The sequence below is a fragment of the Python bivittatus genome, unplaced genomic scaffold (genome assembly GCF_059951505.1).
Source record: "Python bivittatus isolate LINGU-HERP-01145 unplaced genomic scaffold, Pbiv_v1 ctg000480_np1212, whole genome shotgun sequence".
Classification (NCBI taxonomy): Eukaryota; Metazoa; Chordata; class Lepidosauria; order Squamata; family Pythonidae; genus Python; species Python bivittatus.
Window position 1 is genome coordinate 60,756,467 of NW_028277075.1, and position 26,963 is coordinate 60,783,429.

The window sequence follows — 26,963 nt, forward strand, 5'->3', positions numbered from 1 at the left end:
TACAGCTATTCTACTGAGATTACCCCCATTATATGAAATAGGGTGGGAAGCAGCCAGCAGATGGCAATATGAATGTTGTCACAATGAAACTCTGCTGGATTGCAGTGTGTTATAATACAAGGTTCTGACTTGAACCAGAATCAAATTGAGTGTGCCAATTTGTGTATGTGTGTGTGTGAGGGAGGGAGGGAGGGAAGGAAGGAAGAGTTGGGGTCCCAAATTCTAACCCACCATCAGCCACAGAAGCTCACTGGATGGCTTTGGATCAACCACACTCTTTAGCCCAGTGTTCAACTCCCAGGATCCCCCAGCCAGCCTGTCCACTCATCTTAAAGTGGCCAAGTTTGGACAACACTCCCTTAGCCCAACCTACTACCCATGGAAATTATTGTGGGGAAAAAAAGGAGGCAGCAGTGCTATACACCACTTTGAGCTCCTGAAGTAAAAGTGGGAAATAAAGCTAACAAATAACATTAAATTGGAAAGCAAATAGCAAGTTGCATCAGTAACAACCGTTACTACTGTTATTGACTCTTTTTAGGTGTGTATTACTAATCTTAAGCACTCTTTGATCTTATTCTAATCCTGCACATTCCTTTCAGGGAATTCAGGACTGCATACACATCACTCACTGCCATTTTATCTTTATAACAGGGAGGGGCTCATGGGTCACTCAGCAAGCTTCATGGCTCACAGGGGATTTGAAGCTGGGTCTCCCCTGGGTCTCCCAGGTCAATGTTCTGCATTACACTGTAGCTCCACAATATTATGGAACACCAAACTCTCGCTACATGAGCATTGCTCCATCCCCCAGCCCTACAATATCACCTAAGCCTGACTGACTCCCTGCAGGCAATCACACATTCAGCCTTCATACATACAGGTCAACATGTGAGCATCTACAGGATGTGGTTTGTGGGATGGGGTGGGGTGGGGTGGGATTATCTTGAATGTTCATATATAGTAAGTATTCCAGATACTGAACCCTTGAATGGGGCTCATGACTCTTACAAGTATGATTGCCTTATCCTAAGGCAGGTCTATTTTCCCCACTGAAGGGAAATAATTATTATGGGGTTCAGCACTACAGGAGGCACATAAAACTCCCTATACTGGTTTTATACAGATACAAATTGCTGCCTGCCTGCCTTTCTTCCTTCCTTCCCTTCCTTTTTCTGTGTCCCTGTACTTGGACCTCAGCCTAAGAACTGATAAAATTAGGAACTCCAAACCAAAAATCAGAGACAGAGAATAATCCTGACACTTTCCCCCTCACAATTCTTGCTAACTTTCAAAAGGTATGTTTCATTATGTCTGAATATTTACCACAAACTTGCCAATCGGCAATTTAAATTCAATCCTCTTGTATTTGCTTCTCTGTGTAGTTCAACAGTGCCCCCTTTAGATTTTGGGTACACATTTTTCCCTCGCATTGCGAATGTGTAGCTTAAATGCAGCAGCAACATTGCATGCAGTCTGGCTTAATACTTTCTGGACAATCCAACTATCCAGTATTCCTGAGATTTTTCAGAAAGTTTTGCTTGAGCTACAGTGTTTCTCCAAATCTACCTACTCTTCCCTTCAATATTCTTACCTGGAAAGCTGTTTCATACTTCTTTTCCAGAGCAGGTTATTTCTACTAGGAGACTTTTGCATTTCTCTCTCTGTACTTGTTCTATCTGCATTCCACCTCAATAAATGAACAAATCAGCCTTCTTCCCCACATCCCATAGGTGTTTTAAGTTGAAACGGCAAAAATAATGTGCATGGCGCAGAATTAGGTACGCTACTTGTGTATTTTGTACTCAAGTAGTCACATTCTAATACAAAAATTGCTCATAAAAATTATGAGTAGTAAATCTTGCTCACAGTAAACTGTATCATTTTTATAAATAAAAACATCCACCTAGAAAACTAGCACACCTTGCTTGCCTGTGTTAGCTTACAGATGCAGAGAGATTCTTTTCTTTTTGGTTAAGCTTTTCAGAAATTAACATACAGAGAACTTGTTCAAGCAATACTATTGATCATGATTTTGCAGTATATCTAGAATGCCTCTGATGCTACTGTTATAGAGGGGAAAAAAAGCCTTAAAATTCCTTTATTTACAAGCCTCAAAAAAGACCTTTACATTCAGGAAATGAATGGAGGTACTTATAAATGTAATTTAGTCAACCAGCAGGTTAGAAACCACAATTAAAACAAACTTATTAACTCTAGAATATACATTCCAAGTTCAACCCATTGTAAAAAGTACTGCATTAATCAGCAGCAGCAGCAGAGAAGAGAGTGAAGTATTAATCACCTTGCAGCTAATCATGCTGTGCCAAGGTTTGACCTGAAGTTTTGATTCAAAGGTAATTCAATCAAATCATTCCTCTGAATTTAATCTTCAAATCACAGAATCAATTCAGATTATTGAATCAAATCCAGGATGAATCTTGGCAGATTACATATCCCTAACAACTCTCCAATCCCATCTAAGAGTTCATCATTCGATCAGTGAAACATCCTAGGACAAAATGAACACCTGTAGGATGCTTCAAATCATTGGAGACTTTAAGATCATCTTGCTGATTTAATGAGTTGCCAGTCTCATATATAGGTTGTAGTTCTGTATCCAGAAAAATATGAGATACTGTCAAACTCCTATGCTAGACTGGGGGTAAGTGCTAATACAACACCTATGGATAAAACATAAAGCTTGAGTATAAACATAGTAGTTCTCCTCTTCCCTAAAGAGATGGTTCCAGTTGGTAGCAATGGAGGGAAGAGATCGAACTTTAGGCTTCTCAGTTACAGGGTGGTGCAGTCTCCCCACTCCTGTTAAACGACTATATAACACTGCTGGGTGAGGTCATCTGTCAACATGGAGTTAGGCATCATCAGTATGTTGATGATTCACAACTTCACATTTCAACTCTGAGCTGTTGAAGTGCTGTCCAGATGCCTGGAGTCAATCTGAGCCTGAATGGAGAGGAAAAGTTGAGACTCAATCCCAGTAAGATGGAGTGGTCTGGCTTTGCGGCATCCAACTCCACAGAGATTCTATCTTTAGCTCTGGATGAGGCAATGTTCCACCACAGCTCGTAACTTGGAGGGCTTCTTGGACTTACAGCTCCTACTCAAGGAACAGGTGGCAACTACAGCCAAGAGGGCCTTCACACAACTCCATCTTCTATGCCAGTTATAACCTCTCTTGAAACAAGAAGTTTTACTCACAGTCACTTGTTGTTGGTTACCTCTTAATTGGATATTGCAAAGCAGTGTACATGGGGATCCTCTTGAAGACTATTCATTATCTACAACTGGTCCACAATGCAGTGACTCTAGTAGTCACAGGTGGTGACCTTGTGGTGCGCATATAACCCTGCTACTTCAGGAGAGACACTGATTACTGGTTGGCTTTCAGGTACAATTTATGTTACTTGTCACCTTCAAAGCTCTGCAGGATTCAGAGCCTGATTATCTACAAGGCTATCTTTTCCCAATAACATGTGTCTGCCCAGTAAGGTCAAACGGAGTGGACTTTCTCCACATCTTCATGCTCTATGAATAATGACATGGATTTTAACTGGGGAAGGGAATGGATTGCAATTATTCATGGGATCTTCTATTGTGATTTTATGGATTTGATTTGTTGATATTTTGTTTTGCTTGGATTTGTGTTGCAGAGGGGAAATTATATATCACTCAGAATTTGTTGTGAATAAATAAAATGTCAAAAAATTGCATGGTTCTTCCATGTCTGAAGACACACAACCTACACATTTTGCATATTCATTCTCATAAATAAGAATTTTCAATAAAGGAGTATTTACTGGTATGACCTCATTTGAAGATGATTCTTCAGAGGAAAAAGTTAGATAGGTGATCCCACCAAACCTTCACCAGTTGAGTCAAGCCCTTACAAAAACCTGTATCAGAATTAGTTCTGGTCCAGGACCTTGTACCTGGCCCTTGATCTAGATTCATGAAGCCACCAGGCCAGATGAACATCAGGCAGCAGCAGCTGAATATCAAAAAGTCAAAAGACATCAAAGGGTTTGCTTGCAAGGAAGAACACTTGGAAATGAAGGGCTGAAAAGCTTTGCAGCCAGGCCAGGCTTAGTAAGACAGTATAGCTATCACCTCTAGTGTAAAGTTGGCTATTTGAATATAGCTCATTGCTAGGAGTTTATCAACCTCTGCAACCAGTTACCATCCTGTCTTGTATGCCACTGATGTCAGTTACCCTTTTACCTTGAATCCTGACTGCCTGATTATACTGATCCTTCACTGCCTGGACCCTGATCTGTGTTCTCTTGTCTCTGCTGTCTAGAACCTTTCCTATGACTCAGACTGGTTTGGCTTTTGACTCCTGGGCTGATTTAATGACTATTCTTCCCTGTGACACTGTGAATAATCTTGTTTTGGAATTACTGTATAACTTTGCTTTTGATATTCCCAAATGCAGCTCAGGGCAGGATAATAGCTTGTGAAGAATGCACTGTTGGAACTAAACCTATGGAAGCAGCCTACTGAAGAACATTAGGTCAAAATCAAATCAATAAATCAATATGCTAGATTTATATCCTGCTTTCAGTCAGGATCTCAAGGAAGAATACCTAGTACTCCTTCTTCCCATTGTTCCCAACATCAACCCTGGTAAGGTGGGTTGGACTGAGAGAGAGTGATTGGCCCAAAGTCACCGGGTGAGCTCCCATGGCTGAGGGTGGACTCGAACCTGGGTCTCCTGCTGCCAGTCCAACACCTTATCCCCTACCATACCATCTGTCTTTATATAATAAATTAAAAACCTCTTTTGTAACAAAAATAATGAATAGCAGAATTTATAATTTTAGATAGGAAGGATATTATGACGCTACTATCACCTCATCCACTGGTAAATAGAGACAAAGTCTGCCCACATATTTCACAAGGCAGTAGAAACAAGTTAAAGATTCAGATAACCTCCAAAGCATCCATTTTGCACCATGGGTAGGAAGGTCTCTTAAAGTATCCTTTGAAATTGACTCTGCCCTAGCTTTTCTTTAAGAACAGTGAAAGCAGCCATCTTGGCTAAAATGATAATAATGAAAGCGATAGTAAAAAGGAGAAATGCAGAAATTTGTATACCTTTCAAAACCAACATGAACTATTCTTTGCAGTTCAGTGCGAGCAAGAATTAAGGCTTCAGAAGGAAAAGTGATCTAACACTTGCATTGATTAACATACATTATATATACTCTACAATCATGCACTCTTAAAGTTCTAAGACCAAATCTGATAACAAAATGAGATTCCTACAAGAAAATAGCTTTTTCAGGCATACTACATATCCTTCTGTTCAAAAGAATGTTTAATCCACTTGGATCATGTGCTTGGATTTTCTTAGAGCATGCTGAGATAACAACATTCTGCTGTGTCTTGGCACCATAAAAACATTTGCTTATAAAAATAAAAGAAAAATATAGTCTCATGGGGAGAATACCTCTTTGAATTTACTTTTTCCATAGTTTAAATATTGAACTTTCAAAAACAATTTTTACATAAATATGCCTCATTCTCTTTGTGGGTCATCGCCACCAATATTTTAAACCTGCCAAATGTACATGCATAACCCTTCTACATGGCAATCCAGGCACAGCCTTCACTTGTGTAGACTGAATAACTGCCAGAAGAAAAAAAACAGAGCTAAAATCCCACTCACACTTCCACCTAGTGGTATGAAATTAATTCTGCACCCTATTGTCAATCTCAGGGCAATGAATGCTTTCAATAAATGTCACTCTTTATGAAGTATCACAATTAGGGCTGTGGAAAGTATTCCAAAGAGACACTTTGCAAACCAGATTGATATGAGAAAAATATCTTTCCCAAAGAGTTAAAGCATGTACATTCTCCAGAAGGCTCACCTGGCTGCTGTGAATACTTTATTTGGTTGTCTGAAATTGTGTGCATTCATATCTATTTCATTTTGCTGGTGATTCTACAAGAAATGTTGTCTACACATGCACACAGTTGCACAGGCAGTTAGGCAAAATCTTCAAAGGAACTAAGCCTTCCGGAGGATGCAGACACGTTTATGCTTCAAAAAGGGGTACTCCCCTCATGCTAATTTGCTTTGTAAAGGACCCCTTGTAAATGTTTGCCTCAATCAAACTCCATTACTACAACATTTTGAAAACAATCTAGTCTGAATTAAGCATCACTGATGTCAGTGAGATAAGGTGTGTTCTTAATTCTGCCATTAAAATAATTATGAAACAAAGCTGTTTAGCATCACATTCTTGATTATTTTAAATATGGCTTTGCTTCTATATTTGCCTTTCAAATTAGTACTCAACTGCTAAAGATATGTAATGTTTTTAATAAAACCCTTCTCCTTTAAAATGCAAAAGAAACTATATTTGCTAGTGTGGATTTTCCAACATCTAAAGCACTGACTTTTTGAAAATCAGGAAGTAGAAATACAAATCAGAGTTCTGGATTCATTTGTGGGCTCATATTCCAAGGCCAGTTAAGTACCTGGTTCCTGTTTTATCACAAAAGAATTCCATTTATAGAACAAAAAGTGAGCAAATATTGGCTTTGCATTTAATCACTCAGACCTAAGAACAGATTAAATCTGTAAACTTCAGTTTCACTTACCTTTGCATATTTGTGCCTTTCCAAAAATTAGTATGACAATCAGCTCACATTTATATGCATTTATCTTTATGTATGCATTTTTGTGCTCATTTTCTCTAACATGCACATTCCCCAAGTAATTTCCTAATAGAGTTTGAACATGCTATTCCTATTTACATGCACTGTATGTATAAACGTACTTTGTATGCATTTTTAAAGCTACAAACTGTATTATAAAATTTGAAAAAGTATAACTTTGAATACACAGATATTCTTATTTTCCTGTAAGTGCAAGAGGCATCAATATACCAAATTCATATAAAAACTGAGAAGGAACAAGCTTTTCATCCATCTTCTACTGATAATATACTAGGGTAATCTTGCGATGCGTGCCTTTATTGTTCAGGATGCAAGGATGTCAACATTAAAGCATATCCTGTTTTTCTTTTATGGTCAGTGATATTTGTGATCACGTTACAGTCCATAATTTTCAAGGTTAAGGAAAAAAATAAACAGCCATTCTTGTACTTTCAAGTCTTACTTCAACTCTTCCTGTAAATTCCACCCAGATCCTCAGCAAAATATGTCATTAGGCTTCCTTTCCAATGTTGGAGTTAAATAGGTTATTTAAAAAATCATACTAACTTTTGAATTTTTCTCATATCCATAAGCTTTATAGCAAGAATTGTCATCTCTATACATTTATCTCTTCCCTTCAACAGTCTCTGCAGGATTGCATTCAGCATAGAAGGTAGACAATTTATGCAACTGGTCTCCATCTTATCCAGATGGAGAAAATGATTCAATTATTTTCTTTGCATCACAGTTCCCACTGAGTTTAAACAGCCTTGCTTTTTCAAGACATGACTGAAATTTTCATTCAAAGCTTCTCAAACTCAGAAAATTCCCAGCAATTGTAACAGTTACTCTCCACAATTTGTTTAATAAATATTAAAGTCATGTAGCAAGAGGACAAAAAATTATTATGCAGGTCTAACAAAACAAAACATGCAAATAGAAGTTATCAAAAATATATTTCTAACTCACAGAGGAAAATATTTTCCTCAACAAGTTATTACCAATTTCTAGTAAAGTACCCAGAAGAAGCACAAGTGTGTTATTTAAGGAAAAAACAATACAGAAGATCATATGTGTTTATCATATCATATTTTACTATATTAGTTAAAAAAAAAAAAAGGCAATTCCCCTCCCTCCCTACACCCTCTCAAAACCTCAGGTTACACCAGATGTAAGCAATGTGGCTCTTATGGTAATAACACACCATTGGATTTCTGCCTCTAATAGGGCAACCAGTTCTCAGTTGCCAAATTCCAAATAGCCATTAGATGGTAGCAAAAAGTTAAAATTGTCTATATCTCTTTGCTGTCATCTAGCGGCCATCTGGAATTTGGCTACTCAAATCTGGTAGCCCTAATCTCTGACCCTACCAGGCTTCCTATCTGTGCATACTGTATTTTTCCAACAATAAGATGCCCCCATGTACAAGACGACCCCCACTTTTCCAGCCCAAAATTAAAAAATCAATATTTTAAAGATAGTGCAGAACACATTTTTATTTAGTAATTAGTTAACATTGACCTGATACACTCAGTGGAAGGAGGTCCAAACCGTCTCTCTGCAGCTCTATTTCCAGGCTCTTTTGCATAACTGATTACATTCAAGCACGAGTGAAACTGCAGATAGCTTGTCTCTGCAATCAGCCTTCCTCTAATTGGTTTGTTCAGCATCAGCTGACATCAGTTACATCAGGCTTGTGATTGGAGGAAGTCTTTTTGGGAGACAAGCTATTTCACTCGTGATTGGAGGCTAGCAATAGGAGGAAGCCTCTCTGCAGAAACAAAGTATGGGCAGTTTGGAACCACGCAATTCTCGGCTGACTTCCTTGAATAAGATGCCCTTCAGTTTTTAGGGTAAGGATTTTAGAAAAAAGTATCGTCTTATAGTCGGAAAAATACGGTAATTATTTTGCTAATTAGTTAACTGGAAAAATGGCAGGCTGCAAAGCAAAGTACCAGTTTCTAGCACCATCTTCCAAAGACACCTCTGAACTGGGTTCTAATAGGCCCATAGGTGTTCTTATGTTCTTAGTTTGCAGTCCAGCACTGTTTGGAAATGTGCTCCCCAAAAGATGACAGTACTCAGGGATAGCAAAGTACATCATCAGTTTGCCTTTTGAATAATGAGTGTTTTGTAATAGACAGCCATTTTGTGAATAGCAAGCTCCTCCCACAGAACCCATTTTGTGAAAGTACATCATGGCAAGTTCTTAAAATTCCAGACTTGTCCTCTGGTCTACAAGATTGTCTACCAGTGGAGGACACCAAAACTCGAGTGAGAAGGGAGCTGCCCAGGGGAGAACAAAATGATAAAAGTCCAGAAATCTATTTACATGACATTGGATTTACCATAAAATTTAATTAACTTAAACTAGCCAACCTTGGCTGATCTTAAGAAGCTAAACAGGATCAGACCTGATTAGTACTTGGAGGCTCCCAGGCAATCTCAGGGCTCTTGTTAAGTTTGGGATGACCAAAAGAAAAATTCCACAAGGAATGGCAAGTCACTTTCATATTGCTGCCAAGAAAATTAATACTGTAGACATTTCCATGTAATCGCCAGCATCTGAGCTCAAGTCTTTGCTACCTTAACGGCACTAGCAGTACCCTTCCAGGACCATTATAATCTATCCTTATCTTTGAAGCTCTCCATGGTCTTACCTTCCTTATGTTTTTATTCTTATATCCCAATAAATCCTTACCAAAAATGACACCCCAACCCCATTTAACATTCAGTGCCTCCAGCCTCAGTGTTCAAATACTGTTTTCTCTAACAAAATGCCAAGTTGTGCTGGAATTCTAGAATTCTAAGAATTCCAACTCTCAATCACCAATTTTAGAAATTTTAATCCAATGTTTTTGGAAATTACCAGGTTAGGAAAGCTGGTCTGTTCTCTGAAACTCAATTAGTCCTTTGTTCATGAAAGCCAATTAGTATTTGTACATTCACTATATGAAACTACTCACTATCAGATCTGTGTAAAAATAACCCTATAAATAAATGACAAAATTAAGAAGGAAACCAACTGCCATAAACTTGTTGAGCTGCATCTGAAAGACATAAAAACTGGGCCTTTTATTCATATGAACATGAACTCTGAAAGCTGACTCTCTGGAAAAAAGAGGGTATGGTTTTGCCTACATTAAATATTAAAACACATATAATGGGGAAATCCCAACATAAGAAACAACTGCAGGATTAAGTGCCCAAAGTCAAATGAAATATAAATGCTGGCTTGCCCCAAGAAATTAAGTCAGGTAATGCAATGCCAGCAACTTCTACTGAGATACCAGCAAGGAACATAATAGCTGGGGAGAGCTGCTTATGTTACTCTCAAGATGCGTTTCATGAACCTGACACAGGTTCTGACAATGGAGAACTCAGAGGACTTATTTACTGAATACTCTTGAACTTGGATACAGCAGTCAAGTGACAGTTAGCATTATTGGACTGGTATGGATCAGTGCATAACACTGGTGCACAACAACAAAAACTATAGGACTGTGCAAATCCTTGAAAAGAGATGTTTGACAGTTTACCGGAATATGTGAAAGTGCTGTACCTCTTTTTGAATCAGTGAAGCACGTGCATTTTTATAAGCAGCCCCATAGGCCTGGAGAAAGATGCAGCTGCTTTACCGATGCAAAAAGACATGCGTCATACAAAATCCCATGCCATGCCAAGCACCTCTTTTCAAGGATTTGCACATTAGTGCATTAGTAAAAGCCACATTTTCAGTGTCTTCAACAAATAAGAAATATTTTAAAGATCTGAGTTGACCTGTAGACTATTGTCATCTTCCTTCTATTATTTGTTTGTTTGTGACATCAAGTCAGGGTTGACTCCTGGCGACTGCCTGGATAAGTTCCTGCAGTTTTTTTGGCACGGTTTTAGAAGTGGTTTGCCATTGCCTGCTTCCTAGGGCTGAGAGAAAGTGACTGGCCCAAGGTCACCCAGCTGGCTTTGTGCCTAAGGTAGGACTAGAACTCATGGTCTCCCCATTTCTAGCCTGGTGTCTTAACCACTACACCAAACTGGATATCCTTCCTTCTTTATGTTTATATTATTTCAAGAACACCTTTCAGCAACAGAAAAAATTGTCCCTAAATGCTGCAACAGGAACAATTGAAAACAGAAAGGTTATTTGTTAATTGAATTAAAAAGTTGAGCATTTATATCAGATCACGTAGCTTAAAGTGGCATAGCATAACACAGAATACACCAAGGTCCCAAAGCCAAACATGCAGCCATGACAAAAGGGAGCCCAAAGACACAGTAATAGTTGGAGCACATCTTTTAGGAGAGAAAAGGCTCGGGGTCTTACCGAGCAGAGTCAGAAATTCCAAATCTTGGAACAGTATGGGGTAAGACAGTGACAAAGGCATGACCTTTCATAGTAACAAAAAAGGTCTCCCATGCTCTGTATCCTACTCTAATGTCAGAATAGTTAGGCTATTATCAGATACAGCACCCTCAGGTTCTGTCAGCCCTCCCAAGTAAACCAGACAGGAAGCACGACCAGATGAGCTACTTCTACTTTATTGTTAGGCTACATTAACAAAATCTTTCAAGTCTGAAAGTACAAATCTCCCACTGTCTCTATTTACTGCCTAATCAGTTGGAGCGGGTCCTTTCTAAGTTTCTTTCTCTGCCCATTACTCAGAGGGTTCCTCCTTCTTTTATCTGATTGTTCCCTAGGCGGCATCTCTTCCCCCTGTTTTCCAAGGTTATTCTCACATTCTCAGCTATTTGCTATAAACTCAACTGAGGCTTCATGCTCTCACAGATTTTTAACCTGGATGAAAATACTAAAAACATTAAGAGAGTTTTTAAAATCTCTATATGACTGGTTTTTAACTCTTGCCTAGAGAATTGTCATACAAGATTTGATATTGTTCAATCATCCCACCCAATTGATGGAACTTAGTAGGGGAATCTAGAGGATACTCCCTTCTATGTAGGGATGTCCAAAACCTACTGTTCTGGAAACAAAATTCTCTGGAACATTATGCTTCTTTTCTAGACCACACCAATACAGGTATGGCTGAATGATATTCTGGAAGTTAATCCTCCAAACTGCAGCTGGTGTGCTCTGGATGTGGTCCCCAAAACATAAGTGTTTTATCTGGGGACCATCATCTTAGAAACATCACAAAATGCTTATCGTTTGGAGGATTAACTTTCTGAAAACCATTGGACTACCCTTGGAATGGCCAGATTAACATAATCCAGAATACAAAGAGAACAATTTGGACTTCTACAGAACATTCCATTTCTGGAGCTACAGGTTTTGCACAAATCTACTTTTTCCTTCCATGTTATTCCAACATTTCTTATTTTTCTCTCATACAGATACAAATCCATAAGGAAAGAAAGATGAAAGTGTTGTAAAATGTGTACTGATAAGTTTCTGATTACACTTCATATTACAGTGTTTGGGCATTTTAGCAGAGCAGAATACATCCAAATAACATTACCAAATATGTACATTCCTATAAATACATATCTGTATCTCAATTTTAACTCTCCTCAAAATACATGCAAATTATACATTGCTTAAGCAAATATCCATAGGCATACCATCCAAAATAATGTCCCTGTGGCCAGAGCTGCATATTGATCAATCGTGGAAAGCACACTGAATATAAGGCAGATCAGCACTATGAGGAAACTGGGGGGGAAGAAAAGAAGAAAAATTAAAATCACTAAAACATTTAGTTAATTTTTTTTTTGTTCTTAAGAAAAGAAACAATAAATAAAAAAATAAATAAAAATTCCAATCCTTCAATAGTGTAATAAGCTGCAATGGAGAAAAAGAAAGGTTGTTCTCATTCAACAGAAGGTGGGGTATGGGAGTGTGAAGGGGCTTAGTCATCTAATTTTTAGCCTCTTTTTTACTGGACAACAAAGACTTTGGACAAGGTATTACAGGAGAATCCAATTCAGGTTCTCCATAGATACACAAAGTTAATAGACCTATAAACAGTACTTGCAAGGAGTTAAATATTCACGTATATATGTACCTGTACAAGGAACTGCTTGTATAAATAAATGCTTAGTGTGTGGTGTTCCTCTTACCAATTCAGCTGCCAAGGCTGAGTGCATGTTAGTTCTTTCAACAAAAATGACATTTTCCCACCCAAAAACTGTTGACAGAAGTTGAAGTCATACAAATAAGACCAGAAATGAAACCAGAGCAGAATTTAGAACTTTCCATTCTAATCATCAGTTCCAAGCAAGCTGCCCAAGAAGAACACTGATTTCTACTAAATTTGAAGGGGTGGGGGAAAGGTAAGGATCTTATTTGAATTGTTGCAAAACAAGAATCTGCCAGTTTAGTACATAAATAAAATAAAAAGTGATTATACATATTATTATTGTATTTTCATAAATATAGTTCTTTGCACGTGCACGTATAGACAAGCCCACACAGAGAGTTCATTCTGATAAACATTTAGAGGCCAAGTAGGACTGCACCTTAAATCTAATTGCACAAAATGGGAATTGCTACAGCTCTCCATTGGCTACAGCATGTCATATGCTATTTCCCAGCCTGTGAAATATCATCTCAAATATCCAGATATATAAGAATTTGCTAGAAGATGCTATGACTATAGTGTACTATAAAGACTTTGTCCATTACACCTTAGTTCTGCCTTCCTTCTACTCTTACCATGTTGGAAGATATATGCTTAAGCAAATGCCATTTTTCAACTCTGAACTGGAATTCCTGAAATCCACAGCACCTTTATCCTTTTTAAGAAAACTAAAAAAGGATACACAAACAGGATGCACATGTGCACCAGGAACCAACGGAAGCTAGTAATTCGAAATATACAACTACCATATTCTGACAGCATATCATTTAACAGTCTAACATTCTCCATCAGGGCTTCAATGGAATAGCTTGTCTCCAGAAATGAGATGGGCCCCTTCCCTCATGTCTTCTGACAACTTGGTGAGACCTGGTTGTTTTAGAAGGCCTTCAGAGATTTCCGTTTTGGTGTTCTGAGTGAAATATGACACAACAGAATTGTATTTTTTTACTTGTTATTTTATGTTGTAGTATTTATCATGATTATATAACATATTGTTATATTGCAACCAATTAAAGACAGCCGGGATTGAAGAACTATAGAAGTCTCATAAATAAATAATATCACTGGTGACACAAGCATGAGCTTACAAGAACTCAAGGAAACAGTTACTGACAGAAAAACCTGGGAAATTATGTTTATCGAGTTACGAAGAGCCAGAATTTACTGAATAACTGCACAACCAACTGGGACAATTCTGAATCTCAGCCATCTGAGAATCACATTTTATTCTATATAAGCATGTATTTATCTGATAGACTTATATTCTGCCTTTCCTCCAGGGGCTCAAGGTAATATACATACTACTCCCTCCTCCATTTTTCCCCCTTAACAATAATCTTGTGGGGTAGTGTCGGCTGAGAGAGAGAGATTGGCTCAGTGTCACTTATTGAATTTCTATGGCTAAAGATAGATTGGAGCCTGGGTCTTCTCTGTTAACCCCTGACCACACTGGTTCTACAATTACTGACGTTACATTGCCAGTATATTACAAAAAGAACTGAACTGAATTGGATACGTCTATTTATTGCCAGACACTTTTATTCTTTAATCTCCAGTAAGAAAAAGAAAAATACATTAGAGATATTCTTGCACAAGTGTTTGTGAAAGTGTCCTGCATAAGGAAACCTACTGCACAAAGAACAACACTGCTTGAACTCTTATACAAATTCTTGTTCAAGCATTTGTGGAAAAGAAGCTCTTCTCTTTCTGCTCACAGGTCCCTGGATCCATTCCAGGATATACAATTGTAATGATTTCTAAATAAAGAGCACGCTGTGGTATTTTTAAGTGCCCATAGCCATCCATGTTAACAGTGCTAAACTTTTTAATGGATCATAAATATTATAGAAAAGTGGGAAGAATGGATGCTATATTCTAGTAAAGCCAGACGTCTGAAGCTGGTAGCTGTTGCTCTTCAAGAAACTGCTAAAACTCTGTTGGAAGCCAAGGTCAACTGTTAAGATAGCCACTGACTGTTATCTTGAATTAAGCAGTAGATCCAACCACCAGATGGCAGCACATCAAAACTGATGACATTCCTTTATCAATTATAAAAAGTATATGAGAGAAACAGAGAAATATCAGATGAAATATATCTGGTGATCTGGTCTACAGAAATTAAAACATATCCACTATCTATAATTATATAATATAAAAATGCAAAAGAGTTTTTTCTTGAGAAAGGGACTGCAGATCCTTTTTTAAAATGGCTTTGGTACACCTGATTACCAGTAATTTGTATTATCATCATCAGTCTGCTCATAGATGTGGAATGAACGCACAGAGAGAAAAAAATGAACATCGGATTATTTTAAATGACTAGCTACATTTTTAGCTTCCGCTATTGTAAATTAAAATGGCTGATCCCATCACAACGTTAAGCATATTTCTAAAAGATGTAATTTATACCACTTGAAAATTACCCTGAATCTTTTCATCCTATGAGTAAGAGTCATAAAAACCATTTCCAATGAATAGAAAAGAGGGTAATTGTTTGACGTAGAAGAGAAAAAAATTATGAATATTGGGTTTCCTGGTATTAGTGCCAGTTGTTTTATCTGCACTTGACTGCAGCTTGAGAATTTAGTGAAAGTGTTTTATATTTCATACATCTTTTCAGCACTGATTATGTCACATCAAGTTTGTGTCGACTCTTTAGCAATCACAGAGATAGATGTTTTCCAGTCTGGTCTTTCAAGTCTCTCAACAGTGCACCCATCGCTACTAAAATTGAGTTCATCCACCTTGCTGCAGGTTGTCCTCTGTTTCTCTTTCCTTCCACTTTCCCCAACATTATGGGAAGTTAGGAGTTAGGTCTTCACATAATGTGTCCAAAATATGATAATTTGAGCATGGTCATTTGTGTCTCTGGATTGATTTGTTCTTGCTGTTTGGTGGTATGTGGGGTTTTTTTGTTTTTATTGTTTGGTTATCCATGGTATTCCAAGGAGTTTTCTCCAACACCAAAGTTCAGAAGCATTAATACTCTTTCTATCCTGTTTCTTCGAAGTCCAACTTTCGCTTCCATAGAGTATCACAGGAAAAACCATTGCACAGTTCTGATCTTTGTAAGTACTGTATACAGATAGCTTTTCTAAGACCTTCATTGCTACCTTGCCAAGTGCTAGTCTGCAGCATATTTCTTGACTGTTGGTTTCTTTACCTAAAGAGCAGAAGCTACTCACCATTTCAATATCTTTATTGTCACCTCTAAAGCTGGTTTCTGTACTGTTGTCATTACTTTGATCTTTTTATTAAATAGTCATCTCGGTTTTTTCACTGTGTTCCTTGACTTTCATTATTAGAGTCTGCACATCTTTGTATTTTCTGCTATCAGAGTAGTGTCATCCGCACAGGCCATTGATGTTTCTTCCTCCAGTTTTAAAACCATGCTCATCTTCCAATCCAGCCTATTTCAGTTGAAATTCAGCATATTGGTTGAATAAATAAGGAAGAAGTGCACAGCTTTGTCTCACTCTATTGCTGACTTACAGACAGTTGGTATCACCATTTTTCATTCAGAGTGTGGTTCCCTATCCTCTGTATACAGTATATTTCTCCTGACGACAAGATGTTCTGGGATTTCCATTTTCCTAAGGACATTCCACAGCTTGACATGGTCTACATAATTGAAGACCTTTCTATAGTCAGTGACTTCTGAATATGAGTTGTGCCAGATGAGGAACCACTGACAATCCATGCTATGCAATGTAGACTTATGAACTCCATCAAAGTATACAGTACTTACAGCATGTAGATTTTTCTTTGTATATGAGGCTAGAAGTACACCTAGGAAATCTGTGCACCATTATAACTGATAACTCAGCTGGATTGCTGAAGCATTTCCCTGAGTCATCAGATACTTATCAAAGCAAGAAGTAAGAAATCACATATGTTTGATATGTTATTAATAACCTCTGGTAGAAGGTGTTTATGGATCTGATTCTTTCAGACAGTATCCCAGATATTTTTAAACTTATGATTAATGATTGTACATTACTAAATGTACAATATGAGCAGCACAGTGTGCCATGCATGCTTTTTTTCACCTTTGATGAATAAGCTGAGTTCACACATCACACTAAGATTAAGCCATACATCCAGATTTACAAATATCTGTGGCTGAATTAATAGCATAAGCTTCATGTAAGCGTACATTAAGTTTACATTATGACTTAACACATGTATGAAACCATTACTGTAAGTACAGTATGATCTAGGCTGCCCTTCCTCTATCAGAAGATGACTCGGGAACATTACCATTAAACTGAAGGCCTGCTTTAGATGCATTGGTCTGCAGGTTATTTTCCCAAACCAGAGCAATCCCACCAAGGATAACTTGTAAAGAGCTGGATTGTAATACCTTTCTGAGGGATTTCTTAATCAATGACCATCCACACTGACACGTAAATGCAACTGTAATACTTTTAATTTATTGTTCAGTTCTGCTTTATACCTATCACCTTGCAGTAAACTTTGCCTTCCCCAGATAGATGATGTTCATGGAGATGTTGCAGTACATATAGTAGATATGCAGAGTAGGTCAGTTACAGCATGACTTTAGGCAAGGGTTCCAGTTTTCATACATTCATTGTAACCATAACCATCACACAGAGAAATGGAAGGAAAAATACACATATAATTCACTGGACAGAACTCTTCAGAGACCATGCCATAGCCATCTTGAGGGAAGATTAAACAAAGAAAGAAGGTACTATTTTTCCAAAAAACAAAAAGGGTAGAGGCAGATACATAATAAGGGACACACACCAACAGTAACAATGTCCACTGGCTCATATCTCAAGTCACAGAGGGGGGAAACAGGGCACATGAATTCAAGCCCTATCAGAGGAAGGAGCAATGTGGTTCCACACTCACCTTTTGTCTGCCCAGTTTTAAAAAAAGTACTATCATAGGATGGATGGATGGATGGATGGATGGATGGATGGATGGACAGACAGAATGCAAGCATCTGGCCTTGCACTCATACTAGCAGCTTTAAGGGACAGTTCCATCCAGAGATTAGATATGTGCACACTTTGCAGTTATTCAGAATAAATATTTTGGACCTTACACAAGCACATCACTTCTCTGCTAGTCATTAAATAAGCCCTTTTTTCAGGCTTCTGCACCAGCTTGGAACAAAAATACAGCTATTTTAAGAGTCTCATTAACTTTAATGAAATGACTACTTAAAAGCAGCCAGATTATCCTGTCAGGTTCACGAAGAAGCCTGGAATAAAGAGAGGGTGATTGAATGATTAGCAAAGAGATGCCACATGAAGTCCAAAATGCTTCTGAACCATTATCCTTTGTTTAAATTGTAATTTTATTAGACATTACAATAAAGAAGATAAAAACTAATGTAAACTAAGAAAAATAAAAGAATAAAAAAAAGAATAGAAAGTGCAGAAAAGAAAAAAATAGAAAAATAGAAAAGAAAAAATAAGACTATAGTAAAGAAAAAGAAAAGAAATATACAAAGAAATGACTTCCCTTTCATCACAAGTATAAACAATTTTAGTAACTTATCACCTTCTCTTAAAATACAACAAATGATGTCTTCTTCCCATATCCCATCTCTTATCTATAGACAAATCCTTAAAACCTTGTCATTTCAGTCCTGATCAGCAAAAGTCTATTAAGAGTTACCAGAGATAACAACATATTTATCAAATAAACCAACTTCATATTCCTTCCTTTTACTTTTAACAATTTTGATCTTTAATCCCTTCAAATAATGTCCCAGAACTGGATTTCTTTTCATTTTTTCTTTCACGAAGGATTGAAGGAGACTTACTTGGTGCTATAAAATGTGTCATTCCAAAGGTTCCTAACAGGTGAAAAGCAGTTAACAAGCAATTTCTGAAAGTGATTAGAAAAGGACTCCCCACTCCACCTTCAGCCTCTGTGTATCATCAAAAATACTAAGGCACTGCCTCTTCAGGAGAGGAGTAGGTGGCAGACGGGAGGCATTAGGAGGGCCTTTGCACAAATCCATCTTGTGTACCAATTGCACCATTTTCTGGATCAGGAGGTTCTGCTGAGTCACACATGCCTTACTGACTGGATTACTGCAATGCGCTCTACATAGGGCTGTCCTTGAAAAGCATTCAGAAGCTTCAGCTGGTCCAGGATGCAGTGGTGTGTACAGTTTTCGGCACATCAAGGTTTGCCCATGTGATATTACTGCTGTGTAAACTGTACCAGCTTCCAGGAGCCTTCCAGGTGCAATTCAAGGTGTTGGTTATCACCTTTAAAGCCCTACATGGCATGGGGCCAGGTTACTTGTGTATCTCCAGTACTCTCAGCCAGACCCAGAAGATATGGCAAGTTGTGAATGCTCTAGGTCCCTTCCCTGAAACAATGTCCCAGAGTGAGACCCAGGAGATGTGTCTTCTTTGTTGCAATGCCTGCCCTTTGGAACAGCCTTCCCCCTGAGATCTTGATGGCCCTGATTCTACTGGCCTTCTGTAAAGCCCTGAAGACCTGGGTTTTCTCACAGGGGTTAGGGCCAGGATGTTAGTGGAGCCCAATATGTGTGTTTTGAAGTTGCATGTTGTGTGCTTCCTTGATTATGATGATTATCATTTTTGATTGCATTTTGTTTTTATATTGGTTTTATGATATTTTAAATTCTTTGTTAGCCACCCAGAGTTAATTGTTTATCTAAATAAAAGAATAAATCCTAGCAAGGTAGAACAACTCATGCCTTTTATGCATGGATCTCAAATCTGAATACAGAATATAATTCCAAAGAAGGAAAGGGCCCCCCACACTTAGGTGCTGTGAACCAATCAAGAGGAGTCTGCATGGGCCATCTCCTTGGCTTCTATCTACATTGCCTAACCATGCTTATGGTCCATGCCTATTTTCCCTTGCAGCCTATACGATTCCCATCCCCACCCTCATTATATTGAATAATAGACTGACCTTGCTGGTAACACCTCAACATGCTTCATTTATCTTCCTCCTCTTCAATTCCCCTCCCTCTTCTACTTCCCTTATTCTCTTGTGAACTCTATGTGGGCACCACATGAGTTTCTTTGTGCCTTATCATCTGACCCAAGGTTTCTTTGTTTAAGTCTTATGTACTTGTAATGTGCTATATCTGGGTGGTGAATTACTTCTTATCTCTGTTGTTATAATCAGAACAATTATGAATGTTTTAATTTTGTTCTCCTTCAAGAATGAAACACTTTGCAACAGGTGCATGCTAAGTGTAAAGCTGCAAAGAATGGAAGAACTATAGCATAAGGCTGCTCTTGCCTTAGGGCCTTACATTTCTACTGTGTTCCGGCCAATTTTGTGAAGGTTCATTACCAATGAAGAAGTTCTGCTCTCAGAATATATTGACAGTGAATCTGTCATGCCGGCTAAGTATACTTTGCATCCTGGGAACACAGTGTGGCTTTCACTAAAATCTACAATCCTTCTGCTGGAGAACCTTCAATACAAGAAGACATCTTTAATGTGATACTAGGAAAATAATTACTATGTCTGATAACTTATTAATTTTTTTTTTAAAAGAAAGTGACTTCCTTTTAACCTTAGAGTAATTGATAAACTGAATAGTCCTGCCAATAGGACGGCAAGGTATTACCAGCAACCTTCATCAAGCAGTTGGTGCCAAGCAGTAGGAGTCAAAATAGCAGAGAAAGTGAAAGTTGTGTGGTGCAGGCTCCTTGTGGATGGTTCTTTGTAGATTGTAGGTGGTGAGATGGATGTCAATTTGTTGACGGTCCAGAGCTTGTTTTATGTATCTTGGTGATGAACTGGACTGTTAAAAGTCGAATCCAGATCAGCTGTAAGGATTCCCCTCTGGGCCACTGGCTGTAAGGGGAGAGAGAAGCGTGTGCTTCTTACTCCCGCGAATTACCACTGGCAGTGGGAGCTGTGCCAGGATTGTTCTGGCATAGGCTTGCTGGACTGTGCCTGCTAGCACCTTGCTGTTTCATGTTGGCAAGGTGGCCAGCGGTTGGGCAGATGATGGGGAGACATAAGGCTTGGCGGTGGCGCTGGAAGCCTTAGGGGCAATGGTGGTGCCTACAAGAGCGTTTTGCCTGTTGATGGTGGCCGGAGTTCAGAAGATTTGTTTGGCACCAGTAGCATGCACTTATATGCAGTTAACATTAGCTTACTGGTGGTGCCTACTTGGATTTCACAGAGGATTAACAGCACCCTATGCAGCGCTCTCTTTGCTTCCCATTTTGGGGATCCAGAGGAGTATGAGTCAGGACAGCTAAACCAAGAAGGTTTAGCAGCAGTGAAAGACTTGTGGCTGGAAACTGCCACAGATCCCTTTGCAGGAGTCATCTTATCTTCATCACCAGGCATGCAGAAAGGACAGCATGGTGACTATTTTGTGGCTGGTTGGACTTGCTGTTGGGATTTCATCAGGTACCAAATGTTGGTACCTTCGAGTCAGACTTGACTCGTGGTGACTGCCTGGACAAGTCCTTGAAGTTTTCTTGGCAAGATATTTCCGAAGTGCCATTGCCTCCTTCCTAAGGCTGAGAGGGAGTGACTGGCCCAAGGTCACCCAGCTGGCTTTGTGCCTAAGGTGGGACTAGAACGTACCATCTCCTTGTTTCTAGCCTGGTGTCTTAATCACTACACCAAACTGGTGGGCTCTCTCTCTAATACGCAAAAGCAGGACCAGCTATCTTGTGGTTTATGTATGTTCATTTTTCCATTTCAACTATGTGTTTAAAGGTATTTAAGGTGCAATTGGCACAGAGAAAAATATAGCAGTGTCAATTTCCAGGAGATAAGAAAAACCTGGACATCAAGCAAATGTCTTAACAAGTTTGGTGTTTTCATGTAGATGTTAAATGGGAGTGGAGAAAGTACCAAACCCTGCGGCACCCCACATAGCAGGAGCCGAGAGTGTGACTTATCACTCCCAATCAACTCTGCCTGGAACCTGCTTCAGAGAAAGGAAGAGAACCAGCACAGTACTGTGCTGCCCACTCCCAACCCGCGAAGTTGGTCCAGAAGGAAACCATGGTTGATGGTATCAGAACCGCCAAGAGGTCAAGTAGACTAAGGATGGAGGGATTACCCCCATTACACTTCTGGCAGAAATAATCCAAAAACACAACCAATGCCATTTCCATCCCATATCCCAGCCTGAAACCTGCCTGAAAGGGATCCAGATAATCCATTTCATTTAGAGTCCTCTGAAGCTGCTGTGTGACTGCCTTATCTACAACCTTCCCTAGAAAGGGAAGGTTGGACACTGGATCAAAATTGTCTAGTATGGTGGGGTCCAGCGATGGCTTCTTGAGGAGGGGGTGAACCAACACCTCTTTAAGAGGCAAAGGGACAGACCCCTCCCTCAAGAATGAATGCACTACCGCTAGAACCCATCCACTTGTCATCCCCGGGCAGCCTTAGTCAGCCAGGAGGGACATGGGTCTAAAGAGCAGGTACCTGAGCTCACAGTCATAAGGACTCTGTCCACTTCCTCAAGTCCAACAGGTTCAAACCGCTCCCAGATAACTGGGCAAGACTGCATCTTGGGCATCTCCACAGGAGCAGTACAAATGCTAGCATCCAACTGAGAGCGAATCTGAGTGATTTTATCTGACAGATGCTGTGCAAATTCCTCAGCATGACCCTGAAGGTGAATCTCAGGACCCCCCTTACACAGGAGGGTCTGGGTCACCCTAAATAAGGCTACCGGTTGGCTATCTATGGATGCAATAAGGGTGAAGAGGTATTGACATTTCACCGCCCTTACTGCCACGAGATAGGCCATAAGAGCTGCTTTCACCCGTGTTCGGTCAAGCGCATTCCTCATTGATCTCCAGCGGCGCTCCAGACGTCACTTAATCAGTTTCATCTCCTTCAGCTCCTTCAAAAGCCGTGGAGAGTATTGGGAAGGAGAGGTCACATGGGCGCAATCTGTTCCATGGCCTCAGCTGCCCTCTTGTTCCAAGCAACAACCACGGCCTCAGCTGGACCATGCAGTAGACCATCAGGAATAACCACCAGTTCACTCTGGAACACATCAGGGTCCATCAGTTGCCAGGGGCAGACTGATCAAATAGGTCCCACCTCCCTGCAGTGAGCGGCAGTGCCAGAGAATCTCATGGCTACCAAGGAATGATCTGACCATGATAGGGGGATCAGAGAAAACTCCCCCACTTCCAGATCACATTTCCGCTGCTCCAACAGGAAAACCAGATCAGGTGTGTCCGGTGGAAGGTCCTGGATGGCCTGGAATAGGCCCATGGCTTTCATGGTGGCCATGAACTCCTGAGCCACCTCAGACCCCATGCCCAGGGAAGGCAGATTGAAGTCCCCCAGGACCATAGGTCTAGGGAACTCCACTGCCACCCCTGAGATAGAGTCAAGGAGCTCAGGCAGGGTGGTTGCTATGCAGCAAGGAAGCTGATACAATAGCAACAATCCCAACTGATTCCTAGAGCCCAACTTAAGGAACAGGATTTCACAGCCATCAACAAGAAGAGAAGTGCCCCTAAAAGCCTTAAGAGACTCCTGGATAACAACTGCCATACCTCCCACCCCTGCCCTGGAGTCACAGCTGATTCCACACCCGAAACCCAGCTGGGCACATTTTTGAGAGGAGAACGCCCTGCTCTGGACCCAGACAGATCTTGATAATGCATGCCAGGTCAGCCCTCTCATATGTGATTAAATCACAGATGACAGACTCACCTGGCAGCAGCCGAAAGCCAGGGCCTCTATAGGTCTGCTGACCAGGAAATGGGACTGAGTTCAGGGAGCTAGAATGCGACACCTGTATAAGACCCTAAGATCGCATTCCCCTAGGGTGGCCCGCCCCCATCTCCTGTCATACCTCCCCATACCTGTCACTACGGAGATGGATTGACTTGCCCCAAGCCCCCCCCTCAAGGTCCCAACATCCCCCAACCCAGACCTCCCAGTACCCAAACAGGGGAACCCCACATCTCACCACTAGGCACATACATCCCAAAAGAAGGGAAATATCTAAGTCTCCAGCACTTGCTCTCTGTGTGAAGGAACGCACTGAGGAAAGACTGCATTTACTGACCCTTCCATCTTTCACCCCCACACCAGCCGCTCTCACCAGGCTGGCTAGGGGTCACCATCTATACAACACACAGGGCCCACTACTGCCCCCTCCCCAGCCGGCTCTCACCCAGAGGAAGGAATCAGTCCCTTACATAGGGAGGGCCAGCCACTATCCACAACCCCAATCTATCAATAACCACCAGGCCATCCAGATGTGTATTATAAAACAGGTTTATCTATCAGCGCCACATTGTATCCAAATATGCACAGAGGCTAAACTGTATAAATAAAGCCCCCTTTACATCCCCAGTGGTCTTGCCCTCTCTTGAACCATTAGAAGCATTTTAGAGCTGCTGTGCATCAGTCCCCTCACTTTTCCCCTGCCTTGAGCTGACCAGCATTGCCTCTGGTAGCCAACGGGAAAGTACTAAAAATGCAGCTGTGCCCCCTTTAGTTGCCCTTCTTCACCACTGTAACTCTTAACGGCAATTTAAAAAGCAAAGAAACAAGCAAGAGTAAAGGGAGAAGGGCAAAAGGCACCACACCTTCCCTCCAGAAGGGGTGAATACTTCCCAGGAACTGGAAAGCAGAACAAAAAGGGAATGCCCCCAGATGAGGAAGTAGGTGGGCCGCAAATCTATTTCTGACGTATTGCTTCTGGAGCAGCAACAGAACCAATTCCCTTCTGAAGCTAATCAGACCCGCATGCCAAAACACCAGAAACCTCGTGTCATCCTGGAACACCCAAAGGCCAATTCCATTTGCATGTGGAAGGACCCTAAGAAAGGGAGCCAACCCCCATTTCTTGCTCCAATGCTATTAAAAACATAACACAACTATCTCAATGGTTATAGCTTGTGACTAGAGTATCCAAACAACCCAAATGTGTTTGTCTTTTTTTTTTTAAAGCATTCCATCTGTTCCAAGTCCACAGAAGACTTGTTTAATAACTGCAAATTGCTCCATTGCCCTCCACTGAAAAACAAGAGGAAGGAGGCTTTACAACATCATTTACAAATTAGGGTCAAGTTCTATTCTCCAATTTCTTAAAGTATCTTGCCTGGGGTTCATTTATATTGCATGTTGCACTAGCAATTTGATTGTTAATCAGTTAAAAGATAGACACAGAGCAAGTCTCTTTTGTTCCACATTTTTTAAAAAATGCCATGCATATCCTGAACTAGAGAACGATACCCGTGAAAAAACAGATTTTGCAAAATTGCCTTCCATTGAGTGATCTTACCCATTTTAGAAGGATGTTTTTCATAACCACCTCCTGACTAAAATTTTCATTCTACATTTTTAATATCATGTAAAAATAGTACCAAGACTTCAATAATTCCAGTTAAAAGTGCAGCAACTAAGTGCAAGTTAGATAATAGCAAAATACTTGAGCCTGATCTGTTACCATGAAATACAACTTTAAAGGAAAAAGGGAACAAAATTATCTAGTGCAGCAAATGTGTTACAGATGCATGCTACCATAAGCAAAATCTCAAATAATACATAACCATTACTATCATTCAAATCTGGAAAATTTGCATCTGCGAGCACAGATTTAAGATTTATTTAAGTACATCAATAGAAAAAAGAATACTGCAGAGTTATAATTTTGATTGTCATAACTGAGAAGAGAAACTCAATAAAAGGAGGAAGCTTCTTTCAAGGCCCACAAAAATAATTAATATCCAGGGCCAGTCCTACCTTTAGGGAGAGGAAGGCAGGCAATAGAATGAATGAGGATTATCATCAAAATCAAAACCTAAGATATGGGGACTACATCCTCTTTCATCCACTGCCTGCATTCTTCTCCCTAAAGGTAGGACTGGCCCTGGATATTTTTTATATAGGTTGTATGTTACCCTGAAACCTTTGGGATTGAGATAAGTACAATCAGTCAATCAAACAATGGCTATTTTTTACATATTACAATAGAAAAAAAGAAGCTTCAGGTGGGGAGGGATATTTTGCGAGAAAAAATAGTTGTAGTTTACTCATAAAATAATTCATAACCCAGTATTATTTCTGGACACATTCCTCCATTTTCTCTTCTGTCACTTTTGATTGGAGGCTCTGATCTTAAAAAATAAAGTCAAAAGAAACTTTAAGAAACTTTGCAGGTCCTTTTTCTATGATCGTTAAATGATTTAAAGACAGATACACTCAGGGATAGTTTGTATGTCAGAAGAGCATACAAAATATTATTTCAAATATAGGAATCGATTAACCAAGGCAAGAGAGTGTGTGCAGCAAGAGAAGAATTCAAACTGCTTATATTAAGACAGCTTAGGCCCAAATTACACACAGTACCACCTCTTCCTGTAAAGTCTAATTCTCAGACCCAACATGGCACTTTTGCACACTTTGGCAAAGATAGATAGGTAGGTAGGAGACAGAAATCAACAGTAATCTTGCTTTTTCCATGGCAAGGTCTATTCACTGACATTGAACTCAAGTATGGAGGTCCCATACTTATTATCATTTAGGAGAAGGGGGTGAAAATGCCACTGTTTGAGAAGAGATTGGATAGCAGTGATGTTTTTTCTATACCTTTCTCGCTGTTCAGAGCTATAAGGGGGGTAGATGGCATATACAATTTTAAATATATAAATAAATAAGGTTTACTAAGGTTTGTCTGAAGCAACTTACTTTAGCAAAGTTAATATCCAAGCAACATCTAAATATAGCTATTCAGAACATTTCTCCCAAAGTTAGGTTCTCCAGAACTTATGCCTAAAATAGTATCTTGTACATAGTAAGTTCCACTAAAGTCAATGTGCATGAAATAGCAGAACTAACAGTAAAAACAGCAGGACTAAGAAATATGTGGTTTTGGCTGGATTTTATCTAGGATTCTCAGCTAATTCAGATAATTATATTTTTATTAAAATCTTTTAGATTTTTAAAGCTCTTATGATATAGTTTTCATTACTGTAATGAATGGTACCTGAAACCATTCAACAGTTCATAGCATAAAAATCTGCAAATAAATGAATAAACTACAAATAAAATATTTGAGAAGTTGGTGCAGAGAGACTAAAGATAGGGGGAGGAAGCAATTTTTCAGGAAGCAGTTTTTTTGCTTACTCTCAAATTCCTTCCACAGAAGCAAAAATTGTACACATACAGTAATTAATAAAGATATACCAT

The 26,963-nt window shown here is 39.5% G+C and overlaps 1 protein-coding gene across 3 annotated transcripts in view; it reads right to left on the bottom strand.

The window, feature by feature from the left end:
* Positions 1-26,963, bottom strand: part of KCNQ1 (potassium voltage-gated channel subfamily Q member 1) — a 382,970-nt gene that overhangs the window by 308,716 nt on the left and 47,291 nt on the right. For all 3 annotated transcript variants that reach the window (XM_025176966.2, XM_025176962.2, XM_088146049.1), the window contains exon 2: positions 12,271-12,361. In XM_025176966.2, coding sequence (XP_025032734.1) covers positions 12,271-12,361 — 91 coding nt within the window. The remainder of the gene's footprint in view (positions 1-12,270; positions 12,362-26,963) is intronic.